This window comes from Solanum stenotomum, chromosome 10, assembly GCF_019186545.1.
Source record: "Solanum stenotomum isolate F172 chromosome 10, ASM1918654v1, whole genome shotgun sequence".
Taxonomy (NCBI): domain Eukaryota; kingdom Viridiplantae; phylum Streptophyta; class Magnoliopsida; order Solanales; family Solanaceae; genus Solanum; species Solanum stenotomum.
Genome location: NC_064291.1, coordinates 656255 through 680974, shown reverse-complemented (window position 1 = coordinate 680974; position 24720 = coordinate 656255). Strand labels below are relative to the sequence as shown.

General features: G+C 33.5%; 4 protein-coding genes and 2 non-coding genes across 7 annotated transcripts; 3 read left to right on the top strand and 3 right to left on the bottom strand.

Annotated features, from left to right (window-relative positions):
- Positions 1 to 5552, bottom strand: LOC125841720 (uncharacterized). 2 transcript variants are annotated; one of them, XM_049520889.1, is made up of 4 exons: positions 5471 to 5552; positions 1996 to 2217; positions 870 to 1867; positions 1 to 452 (listed from the first exon to the last, which is right to left on the bottom strand). In XM_049520889.1, the coding sequence occupies exon 3, from the start codon at positions 1602 to 1604 to the stop codon at positions 987 to 989; it is 618 nt and encodes a 205-aa protein (XP_049376846.1). In that variant the 5' UTR covers positions 1605 to 1867; positions 1996 to 2217; positions 5471 to 5552; the 3' UTR covers positions 1 to 452; positions 870 to 986. The 2 variants fall into 2 exon arrangements, with proteins under 2 accessions (XP_049376846.1, XP_049376845.1); XM_049520888.1 differs by having other exon boundaries at positions 870 to 2217.
- An 87-nt stretch (positions 5553 to 5639) lies between these two features.
- Positions 5640 to 5724, top strand: TRNAM-CAU (transfer RNA methionine (anticodon CAU)). Its single transcript is given in 2 exon segments — positions 5640 to 5677; positions 5689 to 5724. It is a non-coding gene; the product is annotated as a tRNA-Met (tRNA).
- A 673-nt stretch (positions 5725 to 6397) lies between these two features.
- LOC125841719 (uncharacterized) lies at positions 6398 to 9479 on the bottom strand. Its single transcript, XM_049520887.1, has 2 exons — positions 9400 to 9479; positions 6398 to 7223 (listed from the first exon to the last, which is right to left on the bottom strand). Exons 1-2 carry the CDS (start codon positions 9455 to 9457, stop codon positions 6631 to 6633), a joined length of 651 nt encoding a protein of 216 aa, XP_049376844.1. The 5' UTR covers positions 9458 to 9479; the 3' UTR covers positions 6398 to 6630.
- A 75-nt stretch (positions 9480 to 9554) lies between these two features.
- On the top strand, positions 9555 to 9639 carry TRNAM-CAU (transfer RNA methionine (anticodon CAU)). The gene is given in 2 exon segments: positions 9555 to 9592; positions 9604 to 9639. It is a non-coding gene; the product is annotated as a tRNA-Met (tRNA).
- Positions 9640 to 11530: 1891 nt separating this feature from the next.
- On the bottom strand, positions 11531 to 13998 carry LOC125842277 (uncharacterized). Its single transcript, XM_049521550.1, has 4 exons — positions 13878 to 13998; positions 13092 to 13271; positions 12341 to 12478; positions 11531 to 11769 (listed from the first exon to the last, which is right to left on the bottom strand). Exons 1-4 carry the CDS (start codon positions 13899 to 13901, stop codon positions 11590 to 11592), a joined length of 522 nt encoding a protein of 173 aa, XP_049377507.1. The 5' UTR covers positions 13902 to 13998; the 3' UTR covers positions 11531 to 11589.
- Positions 13999 to 17093: 3095 nt separating this feature from the next.
- On the top strand, positions 17094 to 24447 carry LOC125841938 (uncharacterized). The gene is made up of 9 exons (XM_049521127.1): positions 17094 to 17776; positions 19326 to 19477; positions 19991 to 20086; positions 20175 to 20237; positions 20765 to 20833; positions 21057 to 21159; positions 21256 to 21327; positions 23366 to 23454; positions 24043 to 24447. The coding sequence occupies exons 1-9, from the start codon at positions 17446 to 17448 to the stop codon at positions 24193 to 24195; spliced, it is 1128 nt and encodes a 375-aa protein (XP_049377084.1). The 5' UTR covers positions 17094 to 17445; the 3' UTR covers positions 24196 to 24447.
- The last annotated feature ends 273 nt before the right edge of the window (positions 24448 to 24720 follow it).

Below are 24720 nucleotides of genomic sequence, written 5' to 3'. Positions count from 1 at the left end.
TAATCAATAAATACTTCCCTTAATCAAACTCAGAACCATATGCAAAATTCAAACTCTGAAATGTTTCTTGAACAGATAACCAAAGAATGCAACAAATCATGAAAGATAGTTTCTTCTTGAATGACAAATCGGACTAGGGATGATCGATCCACATACAACAGATACAAAAAACAACATATCTAGTGTAATCCCACAAGTGGAGTTATCCACATACAACAGATATGTACAGAAACACATGGTCAAGAGTCTCATGAAACATATGAAGATTCGTTTCGTTGGAAGAAAGTAAGTCCCAACCACTAAAGTTCTAGCAGAAAAAAAGTATCCTAAAGTTACTCTAAAACCTAAATTTCATACCTGACAAAACCTGGACATTAGCAATGGTCAGGATCTTCTCACTTGTTTGAACAGAAGCAAAAAATTAAGAGCCATGTAAGTCGGGCATCCGATATCTGCAATTGCATCAGTTGGTGAGTGCATGAAAATAAACAACAAACATGAAGAGCACCAACATACGGAAATGAAACGGGAAAAGGTCCAAATTTACCCTCCGTTATATTATCGGGCCATTCATATCCTTACTGCTACCTAATCGTTTCATACTTGCCCTCGACTTTAAAGGAGCTCCAGCATAGATTGAGTGGAATCCACATGTCAAAAAACATTGCGAAAAAGGTCCAGATTTACTCCTCTACTTATAACTATGGTTTAAAATTGTCCTCCATAACACTTTAGGTTGGATCTCCATTTAAGGTCAAGGACAAACACGAGACGATTTGCTAACAACAAGGGTATGAATGGCAGGTCTAAAAATATAGTAGTATAAAACTAAGATGTTTTGTATAGTAGAACAAAAACGGAACACTTACAATATCATCCGAAGTTCATCCGTCCTTCCAATGTTGTACATAATGATATTGCAACAAGGCTGCTAACAATTGATAATGTTCAGTGACATACTTGACCTTAACTTATTGTCAACAATTTCAGCTCTTCTTATTTCTAGCTTCTGCTTTCCAATTTCTTCTGCTGGGAATAGATTTGGGTGTTCCGTGATTTTCCGATGCAGTCACAGGTGAAGAAATAACATTACTCATTGCGACATCTGACTGTTCAACGTGGGGTAATAATGTTGCTTGACCTCCACCAGTTGAAGCTAAATCTGATGAAACCATATTATTAGTACTAACTTCATTCTGCCTGGCAACATGGGCCTTTCGGGCATCCCTTTTCCAATTTCGCCCGGAGTAAACACGGGTGACAGACTCTCGGGAAGAAACATCCACTGGCTTTACATATGCCCGGGGAGCAACATTCACTGGCATTGAAGTGTCCAGCGGAGCAACTTCCACTGGAACCGAAGAGTCCAGAGGAGCGACATTCACCAGCAGTGTACTATCCCGGGGAGAAACAATCATGGGCACCCCCACTGGCAATGAAACTAGTTGGTTTGTGCCCAACACCTTCATATTATCAGCTTTAAGACGTTTCCTTTCTCTATATCTGCGTTGACGCTCCCGATTTTTTAGCCTCTTAGCCAAAATGTCATCACTGATTAAGGTTTTCGGCCCATTAACCTGAGGTTTCTTCACAGGAACATCCATTCTTGAAGTTCAATTATCGGTTCAAACTAACAAGAAACCAGCATTTACAGACAAACTTCTTCACACGGTGAAATAGTTGTTTATTCCAAGGAACAACCTCACAGAACAGTACAAATATATGATGTCTTAACCATCTCAGATAGTGAATCAAACAACAAAATGCTTACTTAGACATCAATTTAACTCGGGAGATATGGAAACCCTGAATTTATCTACTCCAAGAAGAGTACAGGAGTCTTGGGTTCATGGTCTGCACGAGAAACCTGTATTTGGCAATCTTATCTGTTATTTAGCATAAAACGACAGAATCACCTAGGGAACCTGAATAAATACCCTCAGAGGAATACACTTAGGAATATTCAACTGAAAATTATCAATTCCGCAGACGCACCTCAATATAGATTAAGCCATTCATCTTGCAAAACATAGTGATATGATGGCTAAAGAGAACTATTCCCCCTTGAAAACCCCAATTGGCAAAATACTACAAAACAATAACCTCATGTGCAATACAGCGTTTGAGGCCAACATTAACGTAGTGTGCAATTCTTCAACTGTTGAGCAGCGTCTACAGAGAACTAATACACATCAGCAGGCAGACTTCAGACACGTCCTGTACAAAAAAAAAAAATCAATCATCACATCTTAACCAAAACTATCTTGCATGCCAGTACGGCTTCATATCGCTGCACAGACTACCGATTGTAATTAAATGTTAACACATTGACTTAGACATGGAAGCTCAATTACTAAAATATTCAAATGATAATGATTCGGAAATCCAAACTCACCACCGGAAAAAATACAGTTGCCTATCATAGTTTTTAAAAATTTATTTATTTATACAAAATGCTCACAAATTCCCATTTCACAAAAGAAGCTGCTTCCTGACTACCAATTTTATATTGATTGCAGTTTTGTTTGAAGATGCTCAAGCATTTCTTCAGATAATTTGACAAGTATCTCTCCAAATCTTCTGTAAATTGCATAATTACTCTTTCCTTGAATAAGCAGTTGACACTCTTCATATTCTTGAAAGACCAAATCAAATAATAGGTGACGGAAAAGCTTTATCTCTAATGCTCATGAATTGGGCAGATGTTACACCAACAAGCTAATAAGGACTTGCACTATTTGTACATTCTTGCAGTTTCCCCCCGTTACATCACTAATAAAACGTAATCATAACGCATACCCACAACAGTTATAGAATAAAAAGCACCCTCCTAAAAATGCATGGTTCATCTCACATTGAATTGAAATTGTAAAAAAGTACTCATTCTAACAATTTCCTTCATTACCATAAACATGGTTTTTGATATCCTAAATATTGTTTTCAAGAACAAAACAAAAAAACAAATCATAACAAAACTACAACTTATGACATATGTGTAGCATATTTTTTCCCTTTTACAACCATTTCAAGCAAACTATCTGAATGGGTCGAAGCAAAACATTTACCAAGTTTTTGACAAGACGTTTGCATATCCTCGATTACTCTAGAGAACGGATAAGATATCATAGGCTTCACAACAAATTTATTGGTTAAGTAAACCTCTAGGATCTTCTTTTACTTTAATGAAGTGGCCACAACATCATTTTCTTACTATCACAGGGAATACTATTATTAGATAACCTTTTACTGTTTGTTTTGTAGTGTTGTGAGAGGCCAAAGCCAATTGATCTGTAGTGTAGACTGTCACATTATGAACATTTTGCAACTGGGCTTTCTACTCTAAGATGAGAAAAAGGGAAAATTGAACCTGTTTTGAACCCGGAAACTTAAACCAAAGTAACTCTCAAATATTAGTTCTTGTACGCTTATACATGATGTTGAATCTACAACCTATGTAATATATAACTCAAACTGAAACTTCAGGGGAACTAATAAATATATCTAAGCTCAAGGATATAGACCCTAGAAAAAGAAACATCATACTTTCTTCTTCCACTATTTTCACATCATAGTGTTTTCTAACTCGCTTTTGTATAGAGGTACCTTCCTCCATAGTTCAATGTTTCTAGCTCCCTCCATCATCCACATTGATATGCTGAGGATAACCCAGTGTTTTTTCTGTCTCTGCTAAGATTTGAATGTGACACCTCATGGTTCTCAACCCACTTTAGTGACCACTAGGCCACAACCTTGGGTGCCAAATGACAAAAACTTCTTACTACTTCCTGTCCAGTTATGCAAGGTAAACAGCATTTTTCTTTTACTAGATCTAGTTAACTCATTTTTTATCCTCATTCCAGTAATCAGGACAATTTCTATCAATTAAATTGTACTGGCATATACACATATAAATAGCACCAACAACAACAACAACATACCCAGTGATAATCCCACTAAGTGGGGTCTGGGGAGGGTAGAGTGTACGCAGACCTTACCACTACCTCGTGGAGGTAGAGAGGCTGTTTCTGGAGGACACACATATAAATAGCACCACTTTCTCCAATTAGACACTTGACAGCAAGTGAAAGTAACAGACAACTTATACGGTTACACATTTTCTATTCATGTAGTCCACTAGTTTTGGAAATATATTGTATCAAGATGAGTTACCATATCAGAAGCATTATATACAGATGTTATTAAATCTTTCAGGTTATAATCATAAGAGTTTCCATTTGCTTTACATCATAAAAGCACTATACAACTGCACAAATCTTAAAGAGCTTGTTCAACTTGCACAAAATGTCAAATCAATAGCCAGAGTTTGCAAATAAAGTTTGAGAATACGGGAAAAAATCGTATCACAGCATAAACAAGATTGAGTTAATAATTGTAATTCTAAGAAGTTAAATTTGTAGAAGTGCTTAATGCCTACAGCAGCAATCCAAAAGAGCAAGCATATCACCAAAAAAAAAAAATGGAAATACAAGGTACAAGCTCTAGAACATAAAGTACACATTAATCTCACATACCACTACCTCCCATTATTCTCTTGTTTTGTTTTGAAAAGTTCCATAAAAGACCCTTCATAGAATCCTAAAGCATTTCTAATCAAGACTCAAGACTCCCAAATTTCATGGTTTGTGAAAAAGAAAACTTTTTTTTGCACATGCATAGCGTCTACGACCTAAATAACTAAAGAAACTCAGGTTAGAACTAAGGTGAGTGAAAGATTGCAACTTACCATTGAAACCAAAACAAAAAAAAAAAGATTGCATTTTGCCCTTTCTTCCCACTTCTTTTCCATTTATTGGGTGAATAGGGGCAAGTTCAAGTAAAGCAAGGCAACAAACAAGAGGATGATAATTCGGGAAAAAATAAACTCTATAAGAAGGGCAAAAGTCACATCACAGCATAAACAAGATTGAGTTTAACTATGAAGCAGCAACCAAAAGAGCAAAGGGCATCCCGCATTAGCAGAATACGAAGAAGGGCCACACCCCCAATGAGGTGTGATATAGACAATCTAACATAATGCAAGCATTAGTGGTTGCTTCCGCCACCCGAACCCGTGGCCTAAAGGTCGCACAAGATACAACTTTACTGTTGCTCCAACGCTCCCCTTCTCCCAAAAGAGCTAGTTTATCAAAAATACAAGGTACAAACTGTAAACCATAAAGTACAAACTACTCTAACATACCACTACCTCCTATTGTTCTTAAGTTCCATTAAGACCCTTAATTAGAATCCTAAAGCATTTTTAATCAAACTAAGCAAACACATCCCATAATTAAGGAAAGTGAACATTTGCAACTTCCCACTGAAAAAAAGACTAAAAAGATTCCATCTTTGCCTCTTTTACTTACTTTTTTTTTCACATTGAATCAAAGAGAGAATTCTATAAACAAGAAAATGATACTTCACAAAAAAAAAAAAAAAAAAAAACTATGGGAAGGGCAAAAAATTGTACCTGAATGGGTTTGTTTGGTGATGAAAGAGGGAAAGATCTGAAAACCCTAGACATGTAAGAAGATAGAACAATAACAATGGTGTCTTTAGGCAAAAAAAAATCTTGTCCTTTTGACTTCTTTGAAGGTGAAAAGTAGTCAATATAAAACAATGGTGTGTTGATAACAAGTGGGGTGGTGGCGCAGTTGGCTAGCGCGTAGGTCTCATAGCTTCTGAGTAATCCTGAGGTCGAGAGTTCGAGCCTCTCTCACCCCATTGCTTCTTTTGTTTTTTGTTTTTTCTCATTTAATCTTCGGTATCGGCCTGAGCCTTATTCGGTGTTCGGTACCCAATTGTTTGTTTGTTTTTTTGGTTTATCATTCTATGTTTGGTACCAGCTTGAGCCTCACCTCATGCTATGATTTCAGTGCTGACTAACAATTACATGTATTTACCAAAACAAATACAAAAAGATCATAGTATTCCCACTTCTGCTCCAGCATGACTCGAACCCTCGATGGTGCAAGTGTTCAACCACTCAATACTCATACTAACACAGTATGCTACTCAGCATTAGTTGATTCTCCCTTCGTAACTTTAAAGTTTTGATATATTAGTCCGACTCGATGTCCGGTACCCCACATCAGAGTTTGACTAAATTTGTGGGCTAAAACACTTCCTAACAAAGATGACTTTGTACCCATGGGAACTCAAACCCAGAACCCTGATTAAAGATGAAAAAATACTTATCGCTCCACCACAACAAGAACCCTTGTTAGTATATTAGCCTTCTATTACCCAAAGAAAAAAACAAGAAGAGTAAAGAAACTCAGGCAGGACCTAGAACATTAAAGTAGGAAAAATCAAAGATTCAAATACTTGCTGCTAACTTGTCCAATAAAAGTTGAATTTTTTTATAATAATGATTATAGGTAACGAAACTAAAACAGTGTTTAAACTAAGCCCACCATATATAAATACTTGCACCAAAATAGCAGACTAAACAGAGTTTAACAACTAAAAACACCAACACATACAATTAAAAAAAAAAAAACTTGAACCAAAGTTCTTAAACTAAACTAAAATGGTGTCATAATCCCAACAGTGATTAAAACTAAGGACTACAAGAACCATCATCATACATATAGGGGGATTGACCTCTATACTAGATAGGGCCAAGCCCTATCGTTTAGATGGTCTCTCGTCATCCTCATCCTCTCCGCCATCATCATCATCAGAGTCATCATCTTTGCCTGATCTCTTCCTCTTTGGCGGGGCCTCCACCTTCCCGCTAGTTTCTTCATCATCGTCCTCTTCCTCTTCCTCCTCAACAGCCTCTTCCTCGCCATTTTCTTCTGGTTCAAAATCACTAGCATCTTCTTCATCCTCAGCATGTGCCACTGGCCTAACAAGATACTCCGTACCCAGATCTTCCTCTTCTTCACCTTCCTCCTCATCTTCATCATCTTCGTTGTCATCGTCATCATCATCATCACTGTCGCCTTCATCGTCCTCATCATCCTCATCGTCCTCATCATCCTCGTCGTCATCGTCTATAGAGTGAACTTGTGGACCACTGCCAGAGCTCTGTATGACCTCTTTCTCCTCCTCCTCGTCATCCTCGTCACCGTCATCATCATCATCATCCTCGTCATCATCGTCCTCGGCGTCCACTTCCTCATCTTCGTCAAACTCTTGGAGTTCTTCATGAGTTGTTTCTTCCTCAAACTCACGTTCATCGTTGACGATAGCCATGTCAGAAAATTCACCTGAGACTAAGTTAAAATTAGATCTTCAGAATTTTTTTATTAGTCTTGAATTACTACATGCAGATAGCAAAACAAGAAGAAACAAAATTCACAACATATGAGAGATCAACATAAAGGCATGCATGCATATGTTATCCATTTAGTTGTTGCTCTGCGAATTCACACGAGAATTTGGTCCAACAAGCAACTATTATTCTACATGAAATTATTTGCATCTTTGCATATTTTTCCTCACTTTTACCCCCATCTATAGGGCTGAATAGGGGCAAGTTCCAATTAAACAAAGGCAACAAATAAAATGTACATAAACAAGAGAACGATACTTCAAAAAAATGAATTCTGTATGAAGGGAAAAAATCACATCACAGCATTAAGATTGACTTAATGATTGTAATTCTAAGAAATTAAATTGTTGCGCAATTAATGGAATTTGTAGGAGTACTTAAAGCATGAAGCAGCAACCAAAAGAGAAAGTGCATCACAAATACAAGGTACAAGCTGTAAAAAGTACAAACTAATCTTACACACCACTCCCTTCCATTGTTCTCTTGTATTGTATTTGATAAGTTCCTACGGACCTTGATTCGAGTACTAAAGCATTTTTGCAACTTCCCAATGAAGAAAAAAGAAAAAGATTGCACTTTTTGCCTTTTTTTCACTTTTTTCTATTTATGGGCTGAATAGGGGCAAGTTCAATTAAAGAAAAGAAATTAATAAAATGGACATAAACAAGAGAATGATAATCCGGGAAAAAATGAACTCTATAACAACATACCCAGTGCAATCCCACAAGTGGGTTCTGCAGAGGGTAAGATGCATGCAGACCTAACCCCTACCTTTATGGGGGTAGAGAGGTTGTTTCCGATAGACTGTTGTCTCAAGAGAAAAGAAGAATTGGAAGCACGATTATAAGAAAAAATTAACTCTATATAGGAAGGGCAAAAATCACATCACGGCATAAACAAGATTTAGTTAAATCATGAAGCAGCAACCAAAAGTACATCACAAATACAAGGTACAATCTGTAAAACATCAAGTACAAACTACTCTAACATACCACTGCCCCCCTATTGTTCATAAGTTCCATTAAGACCCTTGATTATAATCCTCAATCATTTTAGTCAAGACCCAATAACAAAAGATTTATTGAGCCGAGGGTCCATTGGAAAAAGACTCTTTACTTTGCATATACTCCATCCTCCTAAGACCCTACTTAGTGGGATTACACTAGATATGTTGTTGTTGTTGTACCAGTAACTAACGAAACTTAGCACATAATTAAGGTAAGTCAAAGTTTGTAACTACCCAGTTGAAAAAAGATTAAAAAGATTCCATCTTTACCCCTTTTTCTCACTTTTTTTTCAATTTACAGGGAAAATAGACAAAATTGAATCAAAAGAAAGAATTCTATAAACAAGAGAATGATACTTACAAAAAAAAAAAAACTATGGGAAGGGCAAAAATCACATCACAGCATAAACAAGATTGAGCTAAAGCATGAAACAGCAACCAAAAGAGCAAGTATATCACAAATACAAGGTACAAGCTGTAAAACATAAAGTACAAACTGCTGTCACATACCACTAATTCCCATTGTTCCTAAGTTCCATTCTTAATCAAGACCCAATAACTAAAGAACCTCAACTCATTACCAATGTAAGTGAAAGTTTGCAACTTGCAGTGAAAAAAAAAAAAACTCAAAATTCCCCTTTTTCTCACTTTCTCCCCCAATTTATGGGGAAATAGGAACCAAAAGAAAGAATTCTATAAACAAGACAAAAAAAAAACTATAGGAAGGGCAAAAAACACATTACAGCATAAACAAGATTTGATTCAAAGCATGAAGCAGCAACCAAAAGAGCAAGTATATCACAAATATAAGGTACAAGTTGTAAAACATAAAGCACAAACTACTTTAACACAACACTACTTCCCATTGTTCTTAACTTCCATTCTTAAATCAAGATTTACTAACTTAACTCAAGTAAAAGTTTGTAACTTCCCAGTTGAAAAAACACTAAAAAGACTCCATCTTTAGCCCTTTTTCTCACTTTTTTTTTAAAAAATTCAATTTATTGGGTAAATAGATGACAATAATCAAAGAAAGAATTCTATAAACAAGAGAACAATACTTCACACAAAAAAAAAAAAAAAACTTATGAATGGGCAAAAAAATTAGTACCTGAATGAGGGGTTTGCTTGGTGATGAAAGAGGGAAAGATCTGAAAAACCCTAGACATGTAAGAAGTTGAAGATAGAGCAAGAACGGTGTTTTATGACAAAGTTTTTGACTATAATTTGGATTAGATAATAATTTGTGATAGTTTGTGAACAATTGGGGTGGTGGCGCAGTTGGCTAGCGCGTAGGTCTCATAGCTTCTGAGTAATCCTGAGGTCGAGAGTTCGAGCCTCTCTCACCCCATTGTCTTTTTTACCATTTCTCATTCGATGTTTGGTACATGTTTGTATTTTGTTGTCATTTCTCATTTGATGTTCGATACCTGTTTGTATTTTTTGGTCATTTATCATTCGATGTTCAGTAGTTATTTGTATTTTTTGGGATCTCATTCGATGACGGTGCCTGTTTGTATTTTTTGTCATTTTTCATTCGATGTTCGATACATGTTTATATTTTTTTTTCGTTTTTCATTCGATGTTCAATACATGTTCGTATTTTTTTTTTGCCGCTTGTCATTCGATATTCGGTACCTATTTGTATTTTTAACTTATTTAATGTGCCGAATTCTCACTTTGATTATAAAGTGTTTCCTATCATTATATATTTTTAGATTATTTTTTTGTTTCTCGTTTGGTTATTTGGTACCTGGTTCATTCCTAACTAATTATTCATAATGGAAATTCTCACTTTAAGGGTAAAGTGTTCTCTACTAAATATTGTATGATTTTATTTTGGGATTTGAAGTTGAGCCCTTCCTAAGGTCGAGAGAATTCGAGTCTCTCTCACCTTATAAAATTTCTTCTTTTTTCATCGAAGTACATTTACAACTTTTTTTTCTTTTTCTTTTTTCTTTGTTCTTAATTGGCTTCTAATACTTATTTGAGGGACGGACTAATTCATAATCGAGTTAGGAAGCCTCGTTTTGAAAGTTAAAGTGTTTCATATCAAAGGCAACTTACATTTCGAATGTTCAATCAATAAATTTAACTATAAATGGAATGCTACATAGCACCTCACCACAAAAAAAACATTTGGTGCTCATTCACATCTTTTTCACATTCTCTTTATATAAATATGCTCATCGAATACTCTTTTGTTTTCAGAAAAACCTCATGTTTTGTTGTCATGTATTTCCAAAAAATCTCACTTTAATTACAATATAATTCTTATAAAAAACAATTTCATTTTAAAGACTTGAAATTGAGAATTCTAATCAAAAGCATACTTACTACCCCCACCATATTTTTTAGTGATCCTTCACTTATTTCAATATATTGATATAGCTGTCAACTTTAATCCGTGCAGATGTACCAAATACCAACTTTAATCTTGAAGAGAAAAGAATATTGATACTCTAAGAAAGAGATGAGTTGTTGGGTCAGATTAAACTACATAGTAATTGTGGTTTTATTGATCATTTGATATTTGAACTTAGAGGAATTAATTGTGGTTTACGTCGAATATGTCCATTTTACAGTGCTCCCAATAAAATATTTTAAATTCAAAAGGCTCATATTGAAACCTTTCTTTACTTAAGGATAAATATTTTTTTCAAGTATTTCATTACATCCTTTGGTGATGATCGAAATAATATTATACATGTTTCAGTTAGTCTATAACATAATAGCTCATATCAAAAACTTAAAGAAATTTATTGAAATTTATGATCATCTTAAACTAAGTATATGTATAACATATATAAAAAAAAAGACCATTAAGCAAATGCTTTAAAAATATCATGACATTTTTATAAAAAAACAATATTATTAAAAATAATATGAGAATATTAAAACAAAAACCTTATTAAGTATTAAAAACATTCCTTTCTAGGATGTAGCTAACGTTAGAAATAAAAAGACATAGGGGTATAAAACAGTATAAAGGATAATAACAATAACAATAATAATAACAACAACAACAATAATAATAATAATAAAATATGAGATTTATTTTATTCGACATTTTAATGATTTTTTTGATTTGGGGATTAACAAGCTTTGGATTATCTATACCAAAATTGGAGTATTAATGTACTTAATGTTGGATATAATAATAACAATAATAATAATAATAATAATAATAAAAAAAAATTAGCAGCACACATAATACATATATATGTCTTTCTTCAAAACTCTTCTCCCAAAATTCATAAACAAAATTAAGGTTAAAATTGGAATATAGTTTTAGTAATTATTAGCAACCTAAGATCCTGAGATGTGGCCAACTTGCTTTTAAACTTTTTTTCTTCCCATTTTTACTTTTAATATTTTCAATATCTTTAGTACTTTTGCTTCTCCCAAAATGCAATGGATTCTTCTTCTTCTTCATGCAAGTTGATTTCTCCAAATCTTGTGCCAAATTATGAGACTGTTTCTACAAGAAAAAAAAAATTGGCAATCACTTGATGCGACTAAATTCATATCGTGATTTTGTAACAATAATAACGTTGACCTATCGACCTTACAAGTTCTACATTTGATAGTTAAAGTTCGAGTGCATCAACCTTATCTTTCATTCTTGATATAAGGGACAATATGTGCTTAAAGAACTTGAGCTACTCAATTGATAGAAACAATTCAAGAAAATTGAATTGAATTGGTTAGGTAAACAAAAGTAAAATAGTTCTTATTCTTCCAAAGCATATATTTATGAATTTAACTTTTATATATTGACAGTTAAAAATAATTACAATATCATATATTTTATAAGTAACTGTCCATTAAAAACGAGATAAATTAGTAATCTAGAAGACTAAATATGTAGATTATTTTTACATGCATCGCCATATAGCAAAATAAATAAAATAATTCTAATTATATATTGATAATTTAATAAAATTTCAAGGATTGTACCATTCTCTTTTTTATGTTATTATATCAGACTTGATATGCAAAATATTTATGCATTATCGACATAAAATGTAAATTTAAATGTACAAAATTACCTGTGAAAAATCAAAAATTGGATAAGAAGAAGCTGCTTGTCTCTTGGCATCATTATTTTTTGATTTTTCTGCAAATGGAGTCTGTATATTTGATGAAGAGCTGCATGATGTTCTTGCATTTTCAATTTCCAGGCACAGCTGCATTAATAAATATGATTAATTATCACAACAACTTAATTATATAATACTATTAAGATTTGAGCTTTTTTTTTTTTTGTTTGTTTAATTAATTATCAAGTACATGAAATTTATTGATAAATCTAACTAATTTATATTTGTAATCGTATAAAGATCATTATCAGAAAAATATTTTCTCATAATTCAAACTTGAGGCGGTTGATTAAAAGTTCGTAAAAAGTCACTAGGAGAAAATAAAAGAAATCATGGTGATGGTGGACATGCATAATATTATTTTTATGATACTTAGACAAAGAAAAGCGATTTTTTGTTACAAATAATTACTTAGTGAAGTTTTGTGATAATAGAAAAAGTTGAATGCTTTTTTTAATTATCAAATTAACTTAACGACCTTAGTGAAATAAAATAAAAAATTAAATGATCATTCATGAAATTAATCTCAAAACTTGCATTGGAGTGTTAAGAATAATCAATAAATATTAATGTGTTATTTTAATAAAATGTGATTGTCTATAACTAATTTTTAGATGGTCTAGCAACGTTAAAAATTATTTATACTATTAATATATAAAAATTAAAACCCAGATGAATAAATTGGAGAAAAATATTTTACCTGAAAAAGTCGAGTCTCAAGAGAATTAATTCTTTCCAATAGTGAATTTTTGGATGAAGCTTCTTGAATTGCCACTTTCATTGGAACAAATTTCCCTTCTCCTTTGCAGCATATTGATACTGATTTTTGACTTTTAATTATTTTCTTTTTCAACTTCTCTTTTCCTTCAATACGTTTCACCTTAAACAAGAAATAAATAAACCAAATAATAAAAGAGTTATAAAAAATATATAATAAGAATGAAAAACATTATCATAATTATACACCATAAAAGATTATAATGAGATGGATATAATCTTTTTTAACTCTTAAATAAGATGTCTATAGCTTAAATTCGAGTCACGCAAAAAAACATGATAAGAAGTTAATGGGTCTTATGTGACGAATCGGGAGATTTGAAGTCCGAAGAAGATTAAGAGATTGATGATGTGCTTGAAAGTAAACTTCAATTGATAAACATAAGATAAATCAAGTTTCGAGAACCAGTATCACCTTATAACTTAAAACTAGTGGTGATGGGGTTGATGTGATATCTCAAAATTTGAGATTTTATGGTATTTGTAGAGTGGATCCCATAGGTTGCTAAAGTCGAATTGTGATGACAAAATTTAATTGATCCAAACTATTGGTAGAATATAAAAAAAACCACAAGCATGTATACATGTTTCAGCAAACTCATAAATACACTTAGTCAGAAAAGTAAAACAGATACATACAGAGCATTGGATATAATATATATATATATATACCAAATTAAAGACGATAAGTTTCAAGAAATGAACTTACAACAAGAGAATCAAAGGGATCCATACTTGAGAGGAGATATGATTTTTGGTTTTCTTAGTATCTTTACTTGTTTAGTTGTGCACTTATTTATTGGGGTTGTTAAGATGTAAAACAAATCTGAGCTTTTATGTTAAGACTTTTTCCAAAACTGTTAAGATTTTTCCATAAATCTCTCCTCTTTTTTGAATAATTCTATCCACATCTAGACCAATTATTTTAGGGTTTTAACTTCTATATACATATATGATGATATTGTAATATTTTTATTATCTGATCAATTGTTAGAATTTATCATAAATTGATTAGTTTTATGTTGGTGGAGTTTACTATAGTCCTTAATCCCATCTTTCATCTGGGATTATTATCCATGTGGACAAGCTCAACACACTAATGACGTATATATAATTTTTTGTAAGCAGTGCTAATATAATTCATTTTTAAAAAATCCACAATAGACGAAGGAAAAAATGGGAGAGAGATTACAAGGTGAAGACTCAAACTCTCACCAGTAAGAAGCAACCAAATGAACTACTAAAATTCCCCACATTTCCCACCAACCAATGTCAATTTTTATATTTATATCCATTTTCATTTTCCTTATAATCTAGATGAACATACTTGGATTATAGCCCGAGGACATATCAAAGATATAAAGTTTATAAATTTGTTATTCTAATTTAAATTGACATATAATAATAATAATAATAATAATAATATTAATAATAATAAATTTTTGTACAATATATATATATATATATATATATATATATATATATATATCAGTAACTTTTAAGTGTAAACCTGTAAATTGGAGTCGTCATTAATTGATTAATGGGATAAATAATAACAAATCAGTGATAAAATTTAAAATTATTTTGTTTCAAATGTTTGATTATAGATTTTAATTAATAGTGATAACCATTTTATATTAATTAAAATAGTAGATTGAAATAGGTAATCCGTAAAATATTTTTGACTATTTCATATTACTAATCAAACGACCCCAAAGTGTGCACCTTGCATATCACGTAGGAACACAAGTACATAACTCCAAAGTCATCTTCTCCACCAATCAATAATAATAGTGCTAAACACAAAGACATGTGTGCTAACATGTTCAACATCCAAGCAAATAGATAATACGGAAAAGGGTCAAAATTGCCCTTGAACTATGCGAAATAGACCACTTATACCCCCATTACATTTTGGGATCAAAAATACACCCGCAGTTATCCCAGGAGACCACAAATACCCTCAAGAGTTAACACCCCAATTTTTTAGTGACGTGGCAAGCCACATGGGACTAATCCCTCCACCTAAGCATTGCCAACTAAGATTCACTACAAAAGAACTTGACTTTTAGTGGAGACAAAGTCACCACAAAATCCCAAAATATTGCCACTAAAGGTTATGAGTGATTTTTAGTGGCGACTAAGGCTCCAACAACCATTCGCTAGTAAAACCTATTTTTTCAACAAAAAAATATGATAATTAATTTTCGATTGCGACCTAATTTTCTAAAATAAATAACTTGCAATATCCATATTAAAAACATCCAATATTATTACGAAAAATAATCAAAATTACTTCTCGATTCAAATCTCCTACTATATATATATATATATAATGCATCATTGTACATTTTATACATTTACATATGACATAAAAATAAAACATATAGTGTCTTCAAACTCCTACTTAATCGATATCATATTTGGTTTTTTAAAAACAATGAAGAAAAAAACACAAAATTAGAATTTAATGTTAAAAACTTTTAGTGACGATTTTCTGGGCTTTTGTGGCGACTGTTGTTGCCGCTAAAGGTCTAGTTCTTTTGTAGTGAATCCTAGTTGACAACGCTTAGGTGGAAGGATTAGTCCCACGTGGCTTGCCACGTCAACAAAAATTTGGGGTGTTAACTCTTGAGGGTATTTGTGGTCTCTTAGGATAATAGCATGAACATTTTTTATCCCAAAATGTAACGAAGGGTATAAATGGTCTATTTCATATAGTTCGGGGACATTTTTGACCCTTTTCCGTAGATAATATTCCTTTGGAAAATATTTGGGATTTCCCATCTTCCACTCAAGGTTAGTCCATAGCGACTTCCAATTTATTATTCATGACAATATGCAATGCACCCTCCTTATATAGTCCATAGCGATTTTGATATAATCAAAGTTGAATAGGTGGAAAATCAAATTTATTAATATGATTTGGCGTACTATTTTAGCAAAAGTCTCTCTAGGCAACATCCCCCTTTCATGTAATGCAATACACCCTCCTTATATATAAACTCATCCTCGCCCAATACAAGAAGTTGGGACACCACTTGCAAATCAATTATAACTATCAAGCACATATTTAGAGTGGAGAATAGGATAGCAGACTTGTTAACAAAGGAAGGAGCAAAGACACTCTTTTTGGATAGCATAAATGAATATATGTAATATTGACAATAAAGGCCATCTATCGGTCAATAACTTTGTATCAAAATCATCCCGACCTTTACAACTTTAATACTTACTAAAAAGAATAGCCAAAAGGACAAGACAAAGAAAAGTTGGCAACTACTACTATATATCAATTTTATAATGATTATACTTAGTGTCATGTTTCAATTATTTAAATCTTTAAGTATTAAATGACAATAATTGAGATTTTTTTATAAGCTGATGAAACACGTTGGCGTTGTTCATCATTTCTTGAATTGTTAAAATACCAACAAAAATTATTGACCAAATTGTGACTATGATTATTTGGTAATATACAAACAAGATCGAGAAGTTTCTTAAAAATCATTGTCCAGCCAACAAACTCAAAGTATTCTTAAATCACGTATATAAATTCAACTTATCAATTTAAGATTAAACAGTAACATGAATGTGTAAAATTAAAATAAAATTGTAGAGGCCCTAAAAATTGATTGGAATCATTTTCCTAATTTATCTACCATATATTTTATCCTCCCAAAATCTCTATCTATCCAATTTGTCCACTAGAATATATCATATTATCTCCACGTGGCACGTTTACATTGGACACCTAGATATCCCTCTTAAAGTACAGTCACACATATAACTGGACCCCACCCTTACAACCTCCCTCAAATCAACACCGTTCATTACACAATCACATCAAATCAGAAAACATTGACTTCAAGTTATCAAAATCAACGGCTGTTACACCAAAATAACTTTTTTCATTACTATATGCACAACGACGTCGAAGAAGAAGGCGGAGAAACTGAAGCAACTTGCTCGCCGGAGAAGAAGCTGAAACAACTTTCTCACGGTGAAACGACGCCGGACAAGCAGCTGAAACAACAGTTACCTTATCGCCGTGAAACAAGTATATCTCGGTGAAACGACGCCGGAGAATTAACTGAAGCAAGTTTATCGCGGTGAAACGACGCCGGAGAAGCAGCTGAAACAACAACTTTATTTCCGTGAATCAACGCCGGAGAAGAAGCTGAAGCAACTTTCTAACAGCGAGACGACAGCTCAAAACGACGCCGTTTGCTCATTTTCCGATTCGCTTATCAGTTTAGACCGTAGAGTTCGTAAATATGGAATTTCCGTTGATAGCTCGATGTACGAATACTCCATCGACGACGTCGTTTTTAGGATGTAAAGTGAGTTTATGCGATTTTCCGATTAGGAATAATCGAGATAAGAGGAATTATAATGAGAAACTTTCGGTGGTGAGGATTAAAGCTATGGCGGAGAAGTCAGGTACCGGCGAAGCGTCATCAGTTGAAATTCGGGAGAGCGAAAATGGAGGAGTAGGATACACGGGGTCTACTATGGAGGTGACTACATTCAATCAGAGCTTCGGTGATGCGCAGTTACCTGTTTGGGAGAAAATCGGTGCTGTTGTCAGACTCAGTTATGGAATCGGTGAGTTCGTTTTAGTACTCCGCTTTTACACAATTTTCTGCATTTTTGGTAAAAATTAGTTAATAAAGCACGAATATAGTAAATTGTCCTATCTTAAAATTCAGAATCCATAAACTTAAGTCTTAGTGAATTTTCATGTCATTTGGTGGTGGCTTTTCGTTCTAATCATTGCTACTATATACCATGAATGAGAGATATTATTTATTGATTCTTTTCATTCTCAAAGCACTGTTGTTCGGCCTTTCTAAAAAAAGTAATGCATTTTTAGAAGATTTGACAAGCATCTAAAGATATTTTCAAATAGTGCGAGCAACATAGGAGAATCAATAATACGATACGGACCACACATCATAAATAGATTGCAAAATTATTTTAGGATTTATGTATACATATAGTTCAAACTCTTTTAAGTTTTGATGAGTAAAATTATTCAAAGAAAGTGAATTTATAGTGATAGAGAAATTTCAAGTAAAGGGAAAGGATTTTTCTGGCATATATATTTTTTGCTTTCTGTTATGTCATTAAAGTGCTTCTAAAAGTGGAAGGGCTAAGATTTTCTTCCTTTAATCATGTGTCTAGTCACATACTCACATGGTAAGTGGTACCCTTGATATATTTTTTAAATTCAGAAAAAATATTAATTTTAAGATTTTTATGTTACCCTTAGTGAGAGAATGTATAATCTCATAAATATAAGTAATAATTTAATTTAATCATAAATCCTTAAAATCTTCCTTTTTAAAAAAAACTTCATACTCAAAAGTGCATAGTATAATTTGGGATGGAGAAAGTACTTTGTTTCATGTCAAGGAAAGGATTGTAGGGAAGTAGTAAGGAGTACTATAAATGAAAATCTTTGGGAAAGAATAGAAGATAAAATTTTAGGCTTTTACTCATGCTTGGCTATTAATAAATCTCTCAGTGGAAAAGAGATCTAAGTTTTTTGACTAGGAAATGAGGCCACAAAGTAAGAAGATAATAATGACAAGGGGTAAAAACTCACCCACATTCAATATTAGTGTATGCACAAAATTTTAGAAAAGTTTATAACAAAATATGTCTGGATGAATCTTTTTAGGAGAAATTTTGGAAATGAACTTTGTTTAGATTAAATTATGTCTGGTGTGTATGAAGGAAAATGTTTTAATGGAAATTTTTCAAGGAAAATAAGTGGTGTTGATTTTATGTGAAAATTATTGCCCTGCCACTTATGAGATCCATTCGTGTTTAACTAAGATCTCGAATTTGTTCCCCTAAAACAGAGAACCTTTCCGTAAAGAGCGTCTTTAGTCCTTGAATGGGCTTAACATATATGAATTCGGATTAGTCATTCTAGTGAGCTTTGAATGCTAAATAGTTAAACTGAAAAAGTTAGACAGTCATTTCTTTTTGATCCAATGTATTTATGTGTTTGTTTACATATATTTGTTGCATATATTTCTTTCAGCCTTCTATGAGTCCCATCCTATTAAATTTTTTGGATAGGTTTACAGACGAAAAATGAAGTCCTGCAATCATTTTCTGATGTTCAGTTTGTTTATGAACTCAGGCATCTATGGAGCAATGGCTTTAGCCGGAAAGTTCATATGCTCAATATCTGGAATTGACTGCACAGGAGGGTTCAGTCCATCATTAGATGCCATTGTTGAAGGACTAGGATATGCAGTTCCACCCATTATGGCTCTTCTATTTATACTAGATGTATGTTCAACTTTTCCCATTTTTCTTTCTGTCACAGTAACCTTACCTTATAAGCTAATTCTCGGTGTTGAGTTAGTTTAAAGGTCCCTTTTTCACGATTTATAAGCGCAACACTCTCCTTGCTTTTGGTTTACCCAATATTAGACCCTTGTGTTATATTATCCACAAGGACCACAACCAGATGTCTAATCTTGGGCGTGCTAGAGGTGTTAAATGTCCCACATTGGTTGAGGGAATCGTCTGTTGTCTCCTTACATAGTTTTGGATGATCCTCATTTAATAAGCTAATTTTTTATGTTAAGCTTAAGATCCATTTTCTTTATAGAGTATCTAACAACATTTTTAGCATCTTTACCCTGGCTTAGTTTCTTCTATCTACACATGCCTTCACTAACTCTTAGTGTGAAAATGCAAAAATATTAGCCTTATATATTGTAGCCATTCTAGCTTTGTCCATCTGAGGTTCCTCAATTATATAATTGTTGTTTTATAACAAATCATGTGTGTTAATAGGATGAAGTTGTGAAGCTATCTCCTCATGCGCGAGCAATCAGGGATGTTGAGGATGAAGAGCTACGGAACTTCTTTTATGGAATGTCACCTTGGCAGGTAAAACATCTATTACTTTCATCATCAGCATTCAGCAGTTCTGTTGCAAAAAAGGGAAAGGTTAATAGATTGTGTTGCAATGTTGTAGTTCATTCTGATTGTCGCTGCTAGCTCTGTTGGAGAGGAACTTTTCTACCGTGCTGCTGTTCAGGTTAGTGTAAATGATCTATTTTATTTCACACAAAAGGTTGAACTGACTTTTTTATTTGCAGCCTTCCATTTTAAGTGTTCCTTTATTGATAGTGCAAACCCTGCATTTCTCATCATCTGAAAGCATATACCTGAAATGAAATCCATTTGGTTAAGTTTCTATTATTTTAGGTTTCTATTAACTACACAGTTGCCTTTTTAAATTGCGAAAGCTCCAAGAAAATACATGTCAGAAGAGTTTTCTTTCTTTATCCCATTTTACACCTATGGCACTATTATTTGCTAATCGGACAGTTCTGACTACAATTGTTCAAACAGGTTCTAATTTTTTTCTTTCTAATATTAGAAACTGTAATATAAGAGTACTTTTGTTTAGTTTCTGAATCTGTAAATTTTATTTCTTAGAATATCAAGGGATTCGATGTACAACTCACGTGAAAACTAGATGTTTTGACTATTGTACATAAACCTTAAGAAGGGGGGAGTAATTTTTTCAGCCGCTTTATCTGACTACATTTGCACTTACAGGGAGCTTTGGCTGACATTTTCTTAAGGAGCACTGATTTGGTGACTGATGCTCGAGGGATGGCATCATTGGTAAGGATTCTATTTCTAACATCCTTCTCCAATCATCGCTCGGACTCTCCAAAAATGTTGTTACACCCATGTTTGATCCTCAAAAAATGCACTACTTTTGGAGGATCCCGACATGCATCCATCGATGCTTTTGAAGAGTCTGAGCAACATACTCAGACTCCTAAGTTACAAAATATCCAAATTTTTCTGATGCCTTGACACGTTCTGTTTCCTTAAACTGTAGACTGGTGTTTTGCCACCTTATGTACCATTTGCTCAAGCATTTGCAGCTGTAATGACAGCAGCTCTTACTGGTTCTTTATATTATATGGCTGCTTCTCCAAAAGGTCTGTTTCATAGGCTGCATTTTGAGATCCTTCGTTGTCCTCTGCTCTTGCATGCTTAAACACAATCACTTGGCTGTTTGTTGTTTTCACTTTCAGATCCTACCTATATTGTTGCACCAGTGCTGAAGTCGCGTTCAGGTCGTGAAGATCTGAAAAAACTCTTTGCAGGTTTGACCCCTCTTCTCTGCTCATGGCAAAGTTAAGGGCATCTCCAACCTTACACTTTATTTTACTCTCCAAATATAGAGTTCTCTATTTTTTCATACAATCAACTCCAACTCAATTCTCTATTTTACTCTCTAAAAAAGAATCTTCTTATCTCTCCTCAATATTATAATATTATTTCTATTTCTATTTCATTTTCTTATTTCATAATATGAACCCGTTCTTTCTCTTTTCAAGATAATCATCCTACATAAATTTCATGTAATATAAAATTATTTTTTAAAAAAAAAATTCTTTATTTAGTATAAAATTATATTTTATTCTAAATTTTAAAGAACAACTACGAAAAGTTGAAAAAAGAAATCAACAAGCATAACCGCAATCACACACAATAATTCTCTAGATCATACACTATATTTTTTCCGAATATTGTTAACTCTGAAAACGACCTACCGGACCGGATTACTAAATTATTGTTGTGATTTTAAAAATGGAAAAATGCATAAGTACCCCCCATCTATGCCTGAAATTCCAAAGACACACTTAGAGCCTGTTTGGATGGGCTTTTAAGCTGGTNATTTAGTATAAAATTATATTTTATTCTAAATTTTAAAGAACAACTACGAAAAATTGAAAAAAGAAATCAACAAGCATAACCACAATCACAAACACAATAATTCTCTAGATCATACACTATCTTTTTTCCGAATATTGTTAAACTCTGAAAACGACCTACCGGACCGGATTACTAAATTATTGTTGTGATTTTAAAAATGGAAAAATGCATAAGTACCCCCCCAATCTATGCCCGAAATTCCAGAGACACACTTATACTATACTAAGGTCTTATTACCCCCCTCCCCCAAACTTATTTTATAAATAATTTTCTACCTCTTTTCGGCTTACGTGCACTATCAACCAAAAAGCTTAAAAAAAATTGTCAACACGCACTGGGCCCAGAAGATAGTGCCACGTAGGCCGAAAAGGGATAGAAAATTATTTATAAAATAAGTTGGGTGGGGAGGGGTAATAGGATCTTAGTATAGTATAAGTGTGTCTGTGAGATTTCAGGCATAGGTTGGGGGGTACTTATGCATTTTCCCATTTTTAAAATCACAACAATAATTTAGTAATCCGGTAGGTCATTTTCAGAATTTGGAGAACTACTATTCACCTCTCTATAAATAGAGAATAGAGGGATTTTAGAGAGTAGTTGGAGACTCAATTCTCTATTTTACTCTCCAAATATAGAGTAAAATAGAGTGGGGTTGGAGATGGTCTAAGACAATGCTCACTCATGGCGTTCAAAACCTAATTAACATAATGCTATGAGAACTAAAGCTAATGAGATATAAAGGATCAAGGACAGCCGATATCAACTAGGAATAGAAAAGATGAAGTATCTCCCTTAGCCTAGTCTGTATCCACCAGCTGACCAACAAAAATAAAATAGTCACAAGTTAGTTTGGATCAAAGAAAGGCATAGGGTTTGTCAGCAACCAAGAAGCTTTGTATCATAGTTACGTTGCAAGGATTCTAAACGTGCCTCCTAGTTGTCGGTCTGCTGCATCTTGCCCGTCTCTAGGCACCTTTGGGAGGCAAGGAGTGTGGCAAAAACATGCTTCTCCTTATTCCATTGGGACTTCTCAAGCCTTTCAGTATAAGAATAGCTATCTAAATTTATAATAAATACATGATACCACTTAAGGCTAAGGGTAGTATTTCTAGATATATATAAACGTTTTTCAGACTATTTTCTGCGTACTTTACCGAACACTAGAAAATAAATAAGAAAATATTTTCTGAGAGGACATTTCCAGTGGAAAACATTTTCCTTGGTACCAAACACACAGGTGTTACCATATATGGAGAGTCCCCCCCTCCCCTCTGTGTAAGGATATCACCAAAAGAGACCAAGGAGAGAATGGAAGCAGAGTTAATTATTACGAGTGCATTTTAACGAAAATAATCCTGAATAGTCCAGCTCATATTATCGCGTGATATGTTAATTTTTTTCCCCTCTACCTGCATGTTTTTGCAGCTTGGTACGAGAGGCGGCAGATGAAGAAGATTTATTCTCCTTTACTGGAAGCAATACTAGCCCTTTACCTTGGGTTTGAATGGATCCAGGTAACATAAATTTCAGTTTGTGTTTATTTGTACTTGCTAGTCTGTACTCAGAGGCGAACGGAACAGTTTTTATGGGTTAAACTAAATCTACTATCGTTGATATGGAGGGTACTCAGATACGTGAAAAACCACCAAAATTACAATGAACACTGACTTCTGTAGTCATTGTTTCATCACTACGATGAGTTCAATGCTAAAAATCTTAAAATGTTGAGTCTGTCAAAGTTTAAATCTTGGATCCGCCTCTGCTGATACTTAAAGGTAGTGTCTACATGAAATTTAGGAGGTTAGACACATACGTGTCAAAACCACGATGTTTCAACAAATGTCAACTTTTGAACTCAGTTTCATAACTATTGACTAGTTGAGTGCTTAAAACCTTAAGGATTGAACCCATCAAGTTTAAATGATGGATTCGGGAGGGTAGACACATATGTTAGAAACCACTAAGGTTCCAACGAATATAAACGCTTCTGAACTATGAGATCAATACTGAACATCTTAAAGATTGAACCGTCATGTTGAGATGTTGGATTCACCTCTGAAATTTGGGTAACTATAGCTTATTTGTTCTTGTGGATGCAACAGACAAACAACATTCTTGCACCTATAATCACACATGGAATATACTCTGCTGTAATTCTTGGACACGGACTCTGGAAAATCCACGATCATCGGAGAAGGCTACATCAGAGAATCCAACAACTTAAACAAGAAGGCAAGAATTCAAGTAACTTGTAAAGTGCCTACAATATAGCGAGAACAAATAATTAGCGTTGTACGCAGGATTTTTCTGAATTGTACTTTGGGAGAGAGGTTATAACACTGTATAAAAACTATGTAACATATAAGAATAATAATAGTTGGTAGCAAATATATACGTTAAAATTGTTAGGTGCATGGCTTAAGTTAGTTGTATACATTAGGCTAGCAAATATATACGTTAAAATTGTACCTCTTGCACATTTTGACCTTATAATGAGAAAGTCACTCCCCCATATATTATATGCAATTGTATTTGCAGTGAAGTTTGGAAAGAGTAGTGTGTATGCTATCTTTTATAAAGATAGATAGGTTGTATTTCACAGACATTTTCATTCTCTTTTTGCTAATGTAATGGTGTTTTTCTACTCTTTTGATCCTAAAATTATCAGATTAATTTAATTTGCTAATGTCAAAAGTTGAGTAGAATAGTCTTCTTCTGCCTACTTACCACACACTATAGGATAAGTAAAAAGAAATTACTTATTCTCCTAATACTATTAT

Excerpts from the sequence above, each read along its gene's own strand:
- LOC125841720 (XM_049520888.1), bottom strand. The coding sequence starts at position 1,604 with ATGGATGTTCCTGTGAAGAAACCTCAGGTTAATGGGCCGAAAACCTTA.
- LOC125841719 (XM_049520887.1), bottom strand. The coding sequence starts at position 9,457 with ATGTCTAGGGTTTTTCAGATCTTTCCCTCTTTCATCACCAAGCAAACC. Across the intron at positions 7,224-9,399 it reads CAAGCAAACCCCTCATTCAG|TCTCAGGTGAATTTTCTGAC; the intron begins GTACTAATTTTT and ends ATTTTAACTTAG.
- LOC125842277 (XM_049521550.1), bottom strand. The coding sequence starts at position 13,901 with ATGGATCCCTTTGATTCTCTTGTT. Across the intron at positions 13,272-13,877 it reads ATCCCTTTGATTCTCTTGTT|GTGAAACGTATTGAAGGAAA; the intron begins GTAAGTTCATTT and ends TTCTTGTTTAAG. Across the intron at positions 11,770-12,340 it reads CAATTTTTGATTTTTCACAG|AAACAGTCTCATAATTTGGC; the intron begins GTAATTTTGTAC and ends TTTTTCTTGTAG.
- LOC125841938 (XM_049521127.1), top strand. The coding sequence starts at position 17,446 with ATGGAATTTCCGTTGATAGCTCGATGTACGAATACTCCATCGACGACG. Across the intron at positions 17,777-19,325 it reads CAGACTCAGTTATGGAATCG|GCATCTATGGAGCAATGGCT; the intron begins GTGAGTTCGTTT and ends TTATGAACTCAG. Across the intron at positions 20,087-20,174 it reads ATGGAATGTCACCTTGGCAG|TTCATTCTGATTGTCGCTGC; the intron begins GTAAAACATCTA and ends GCAATGTTGTAG.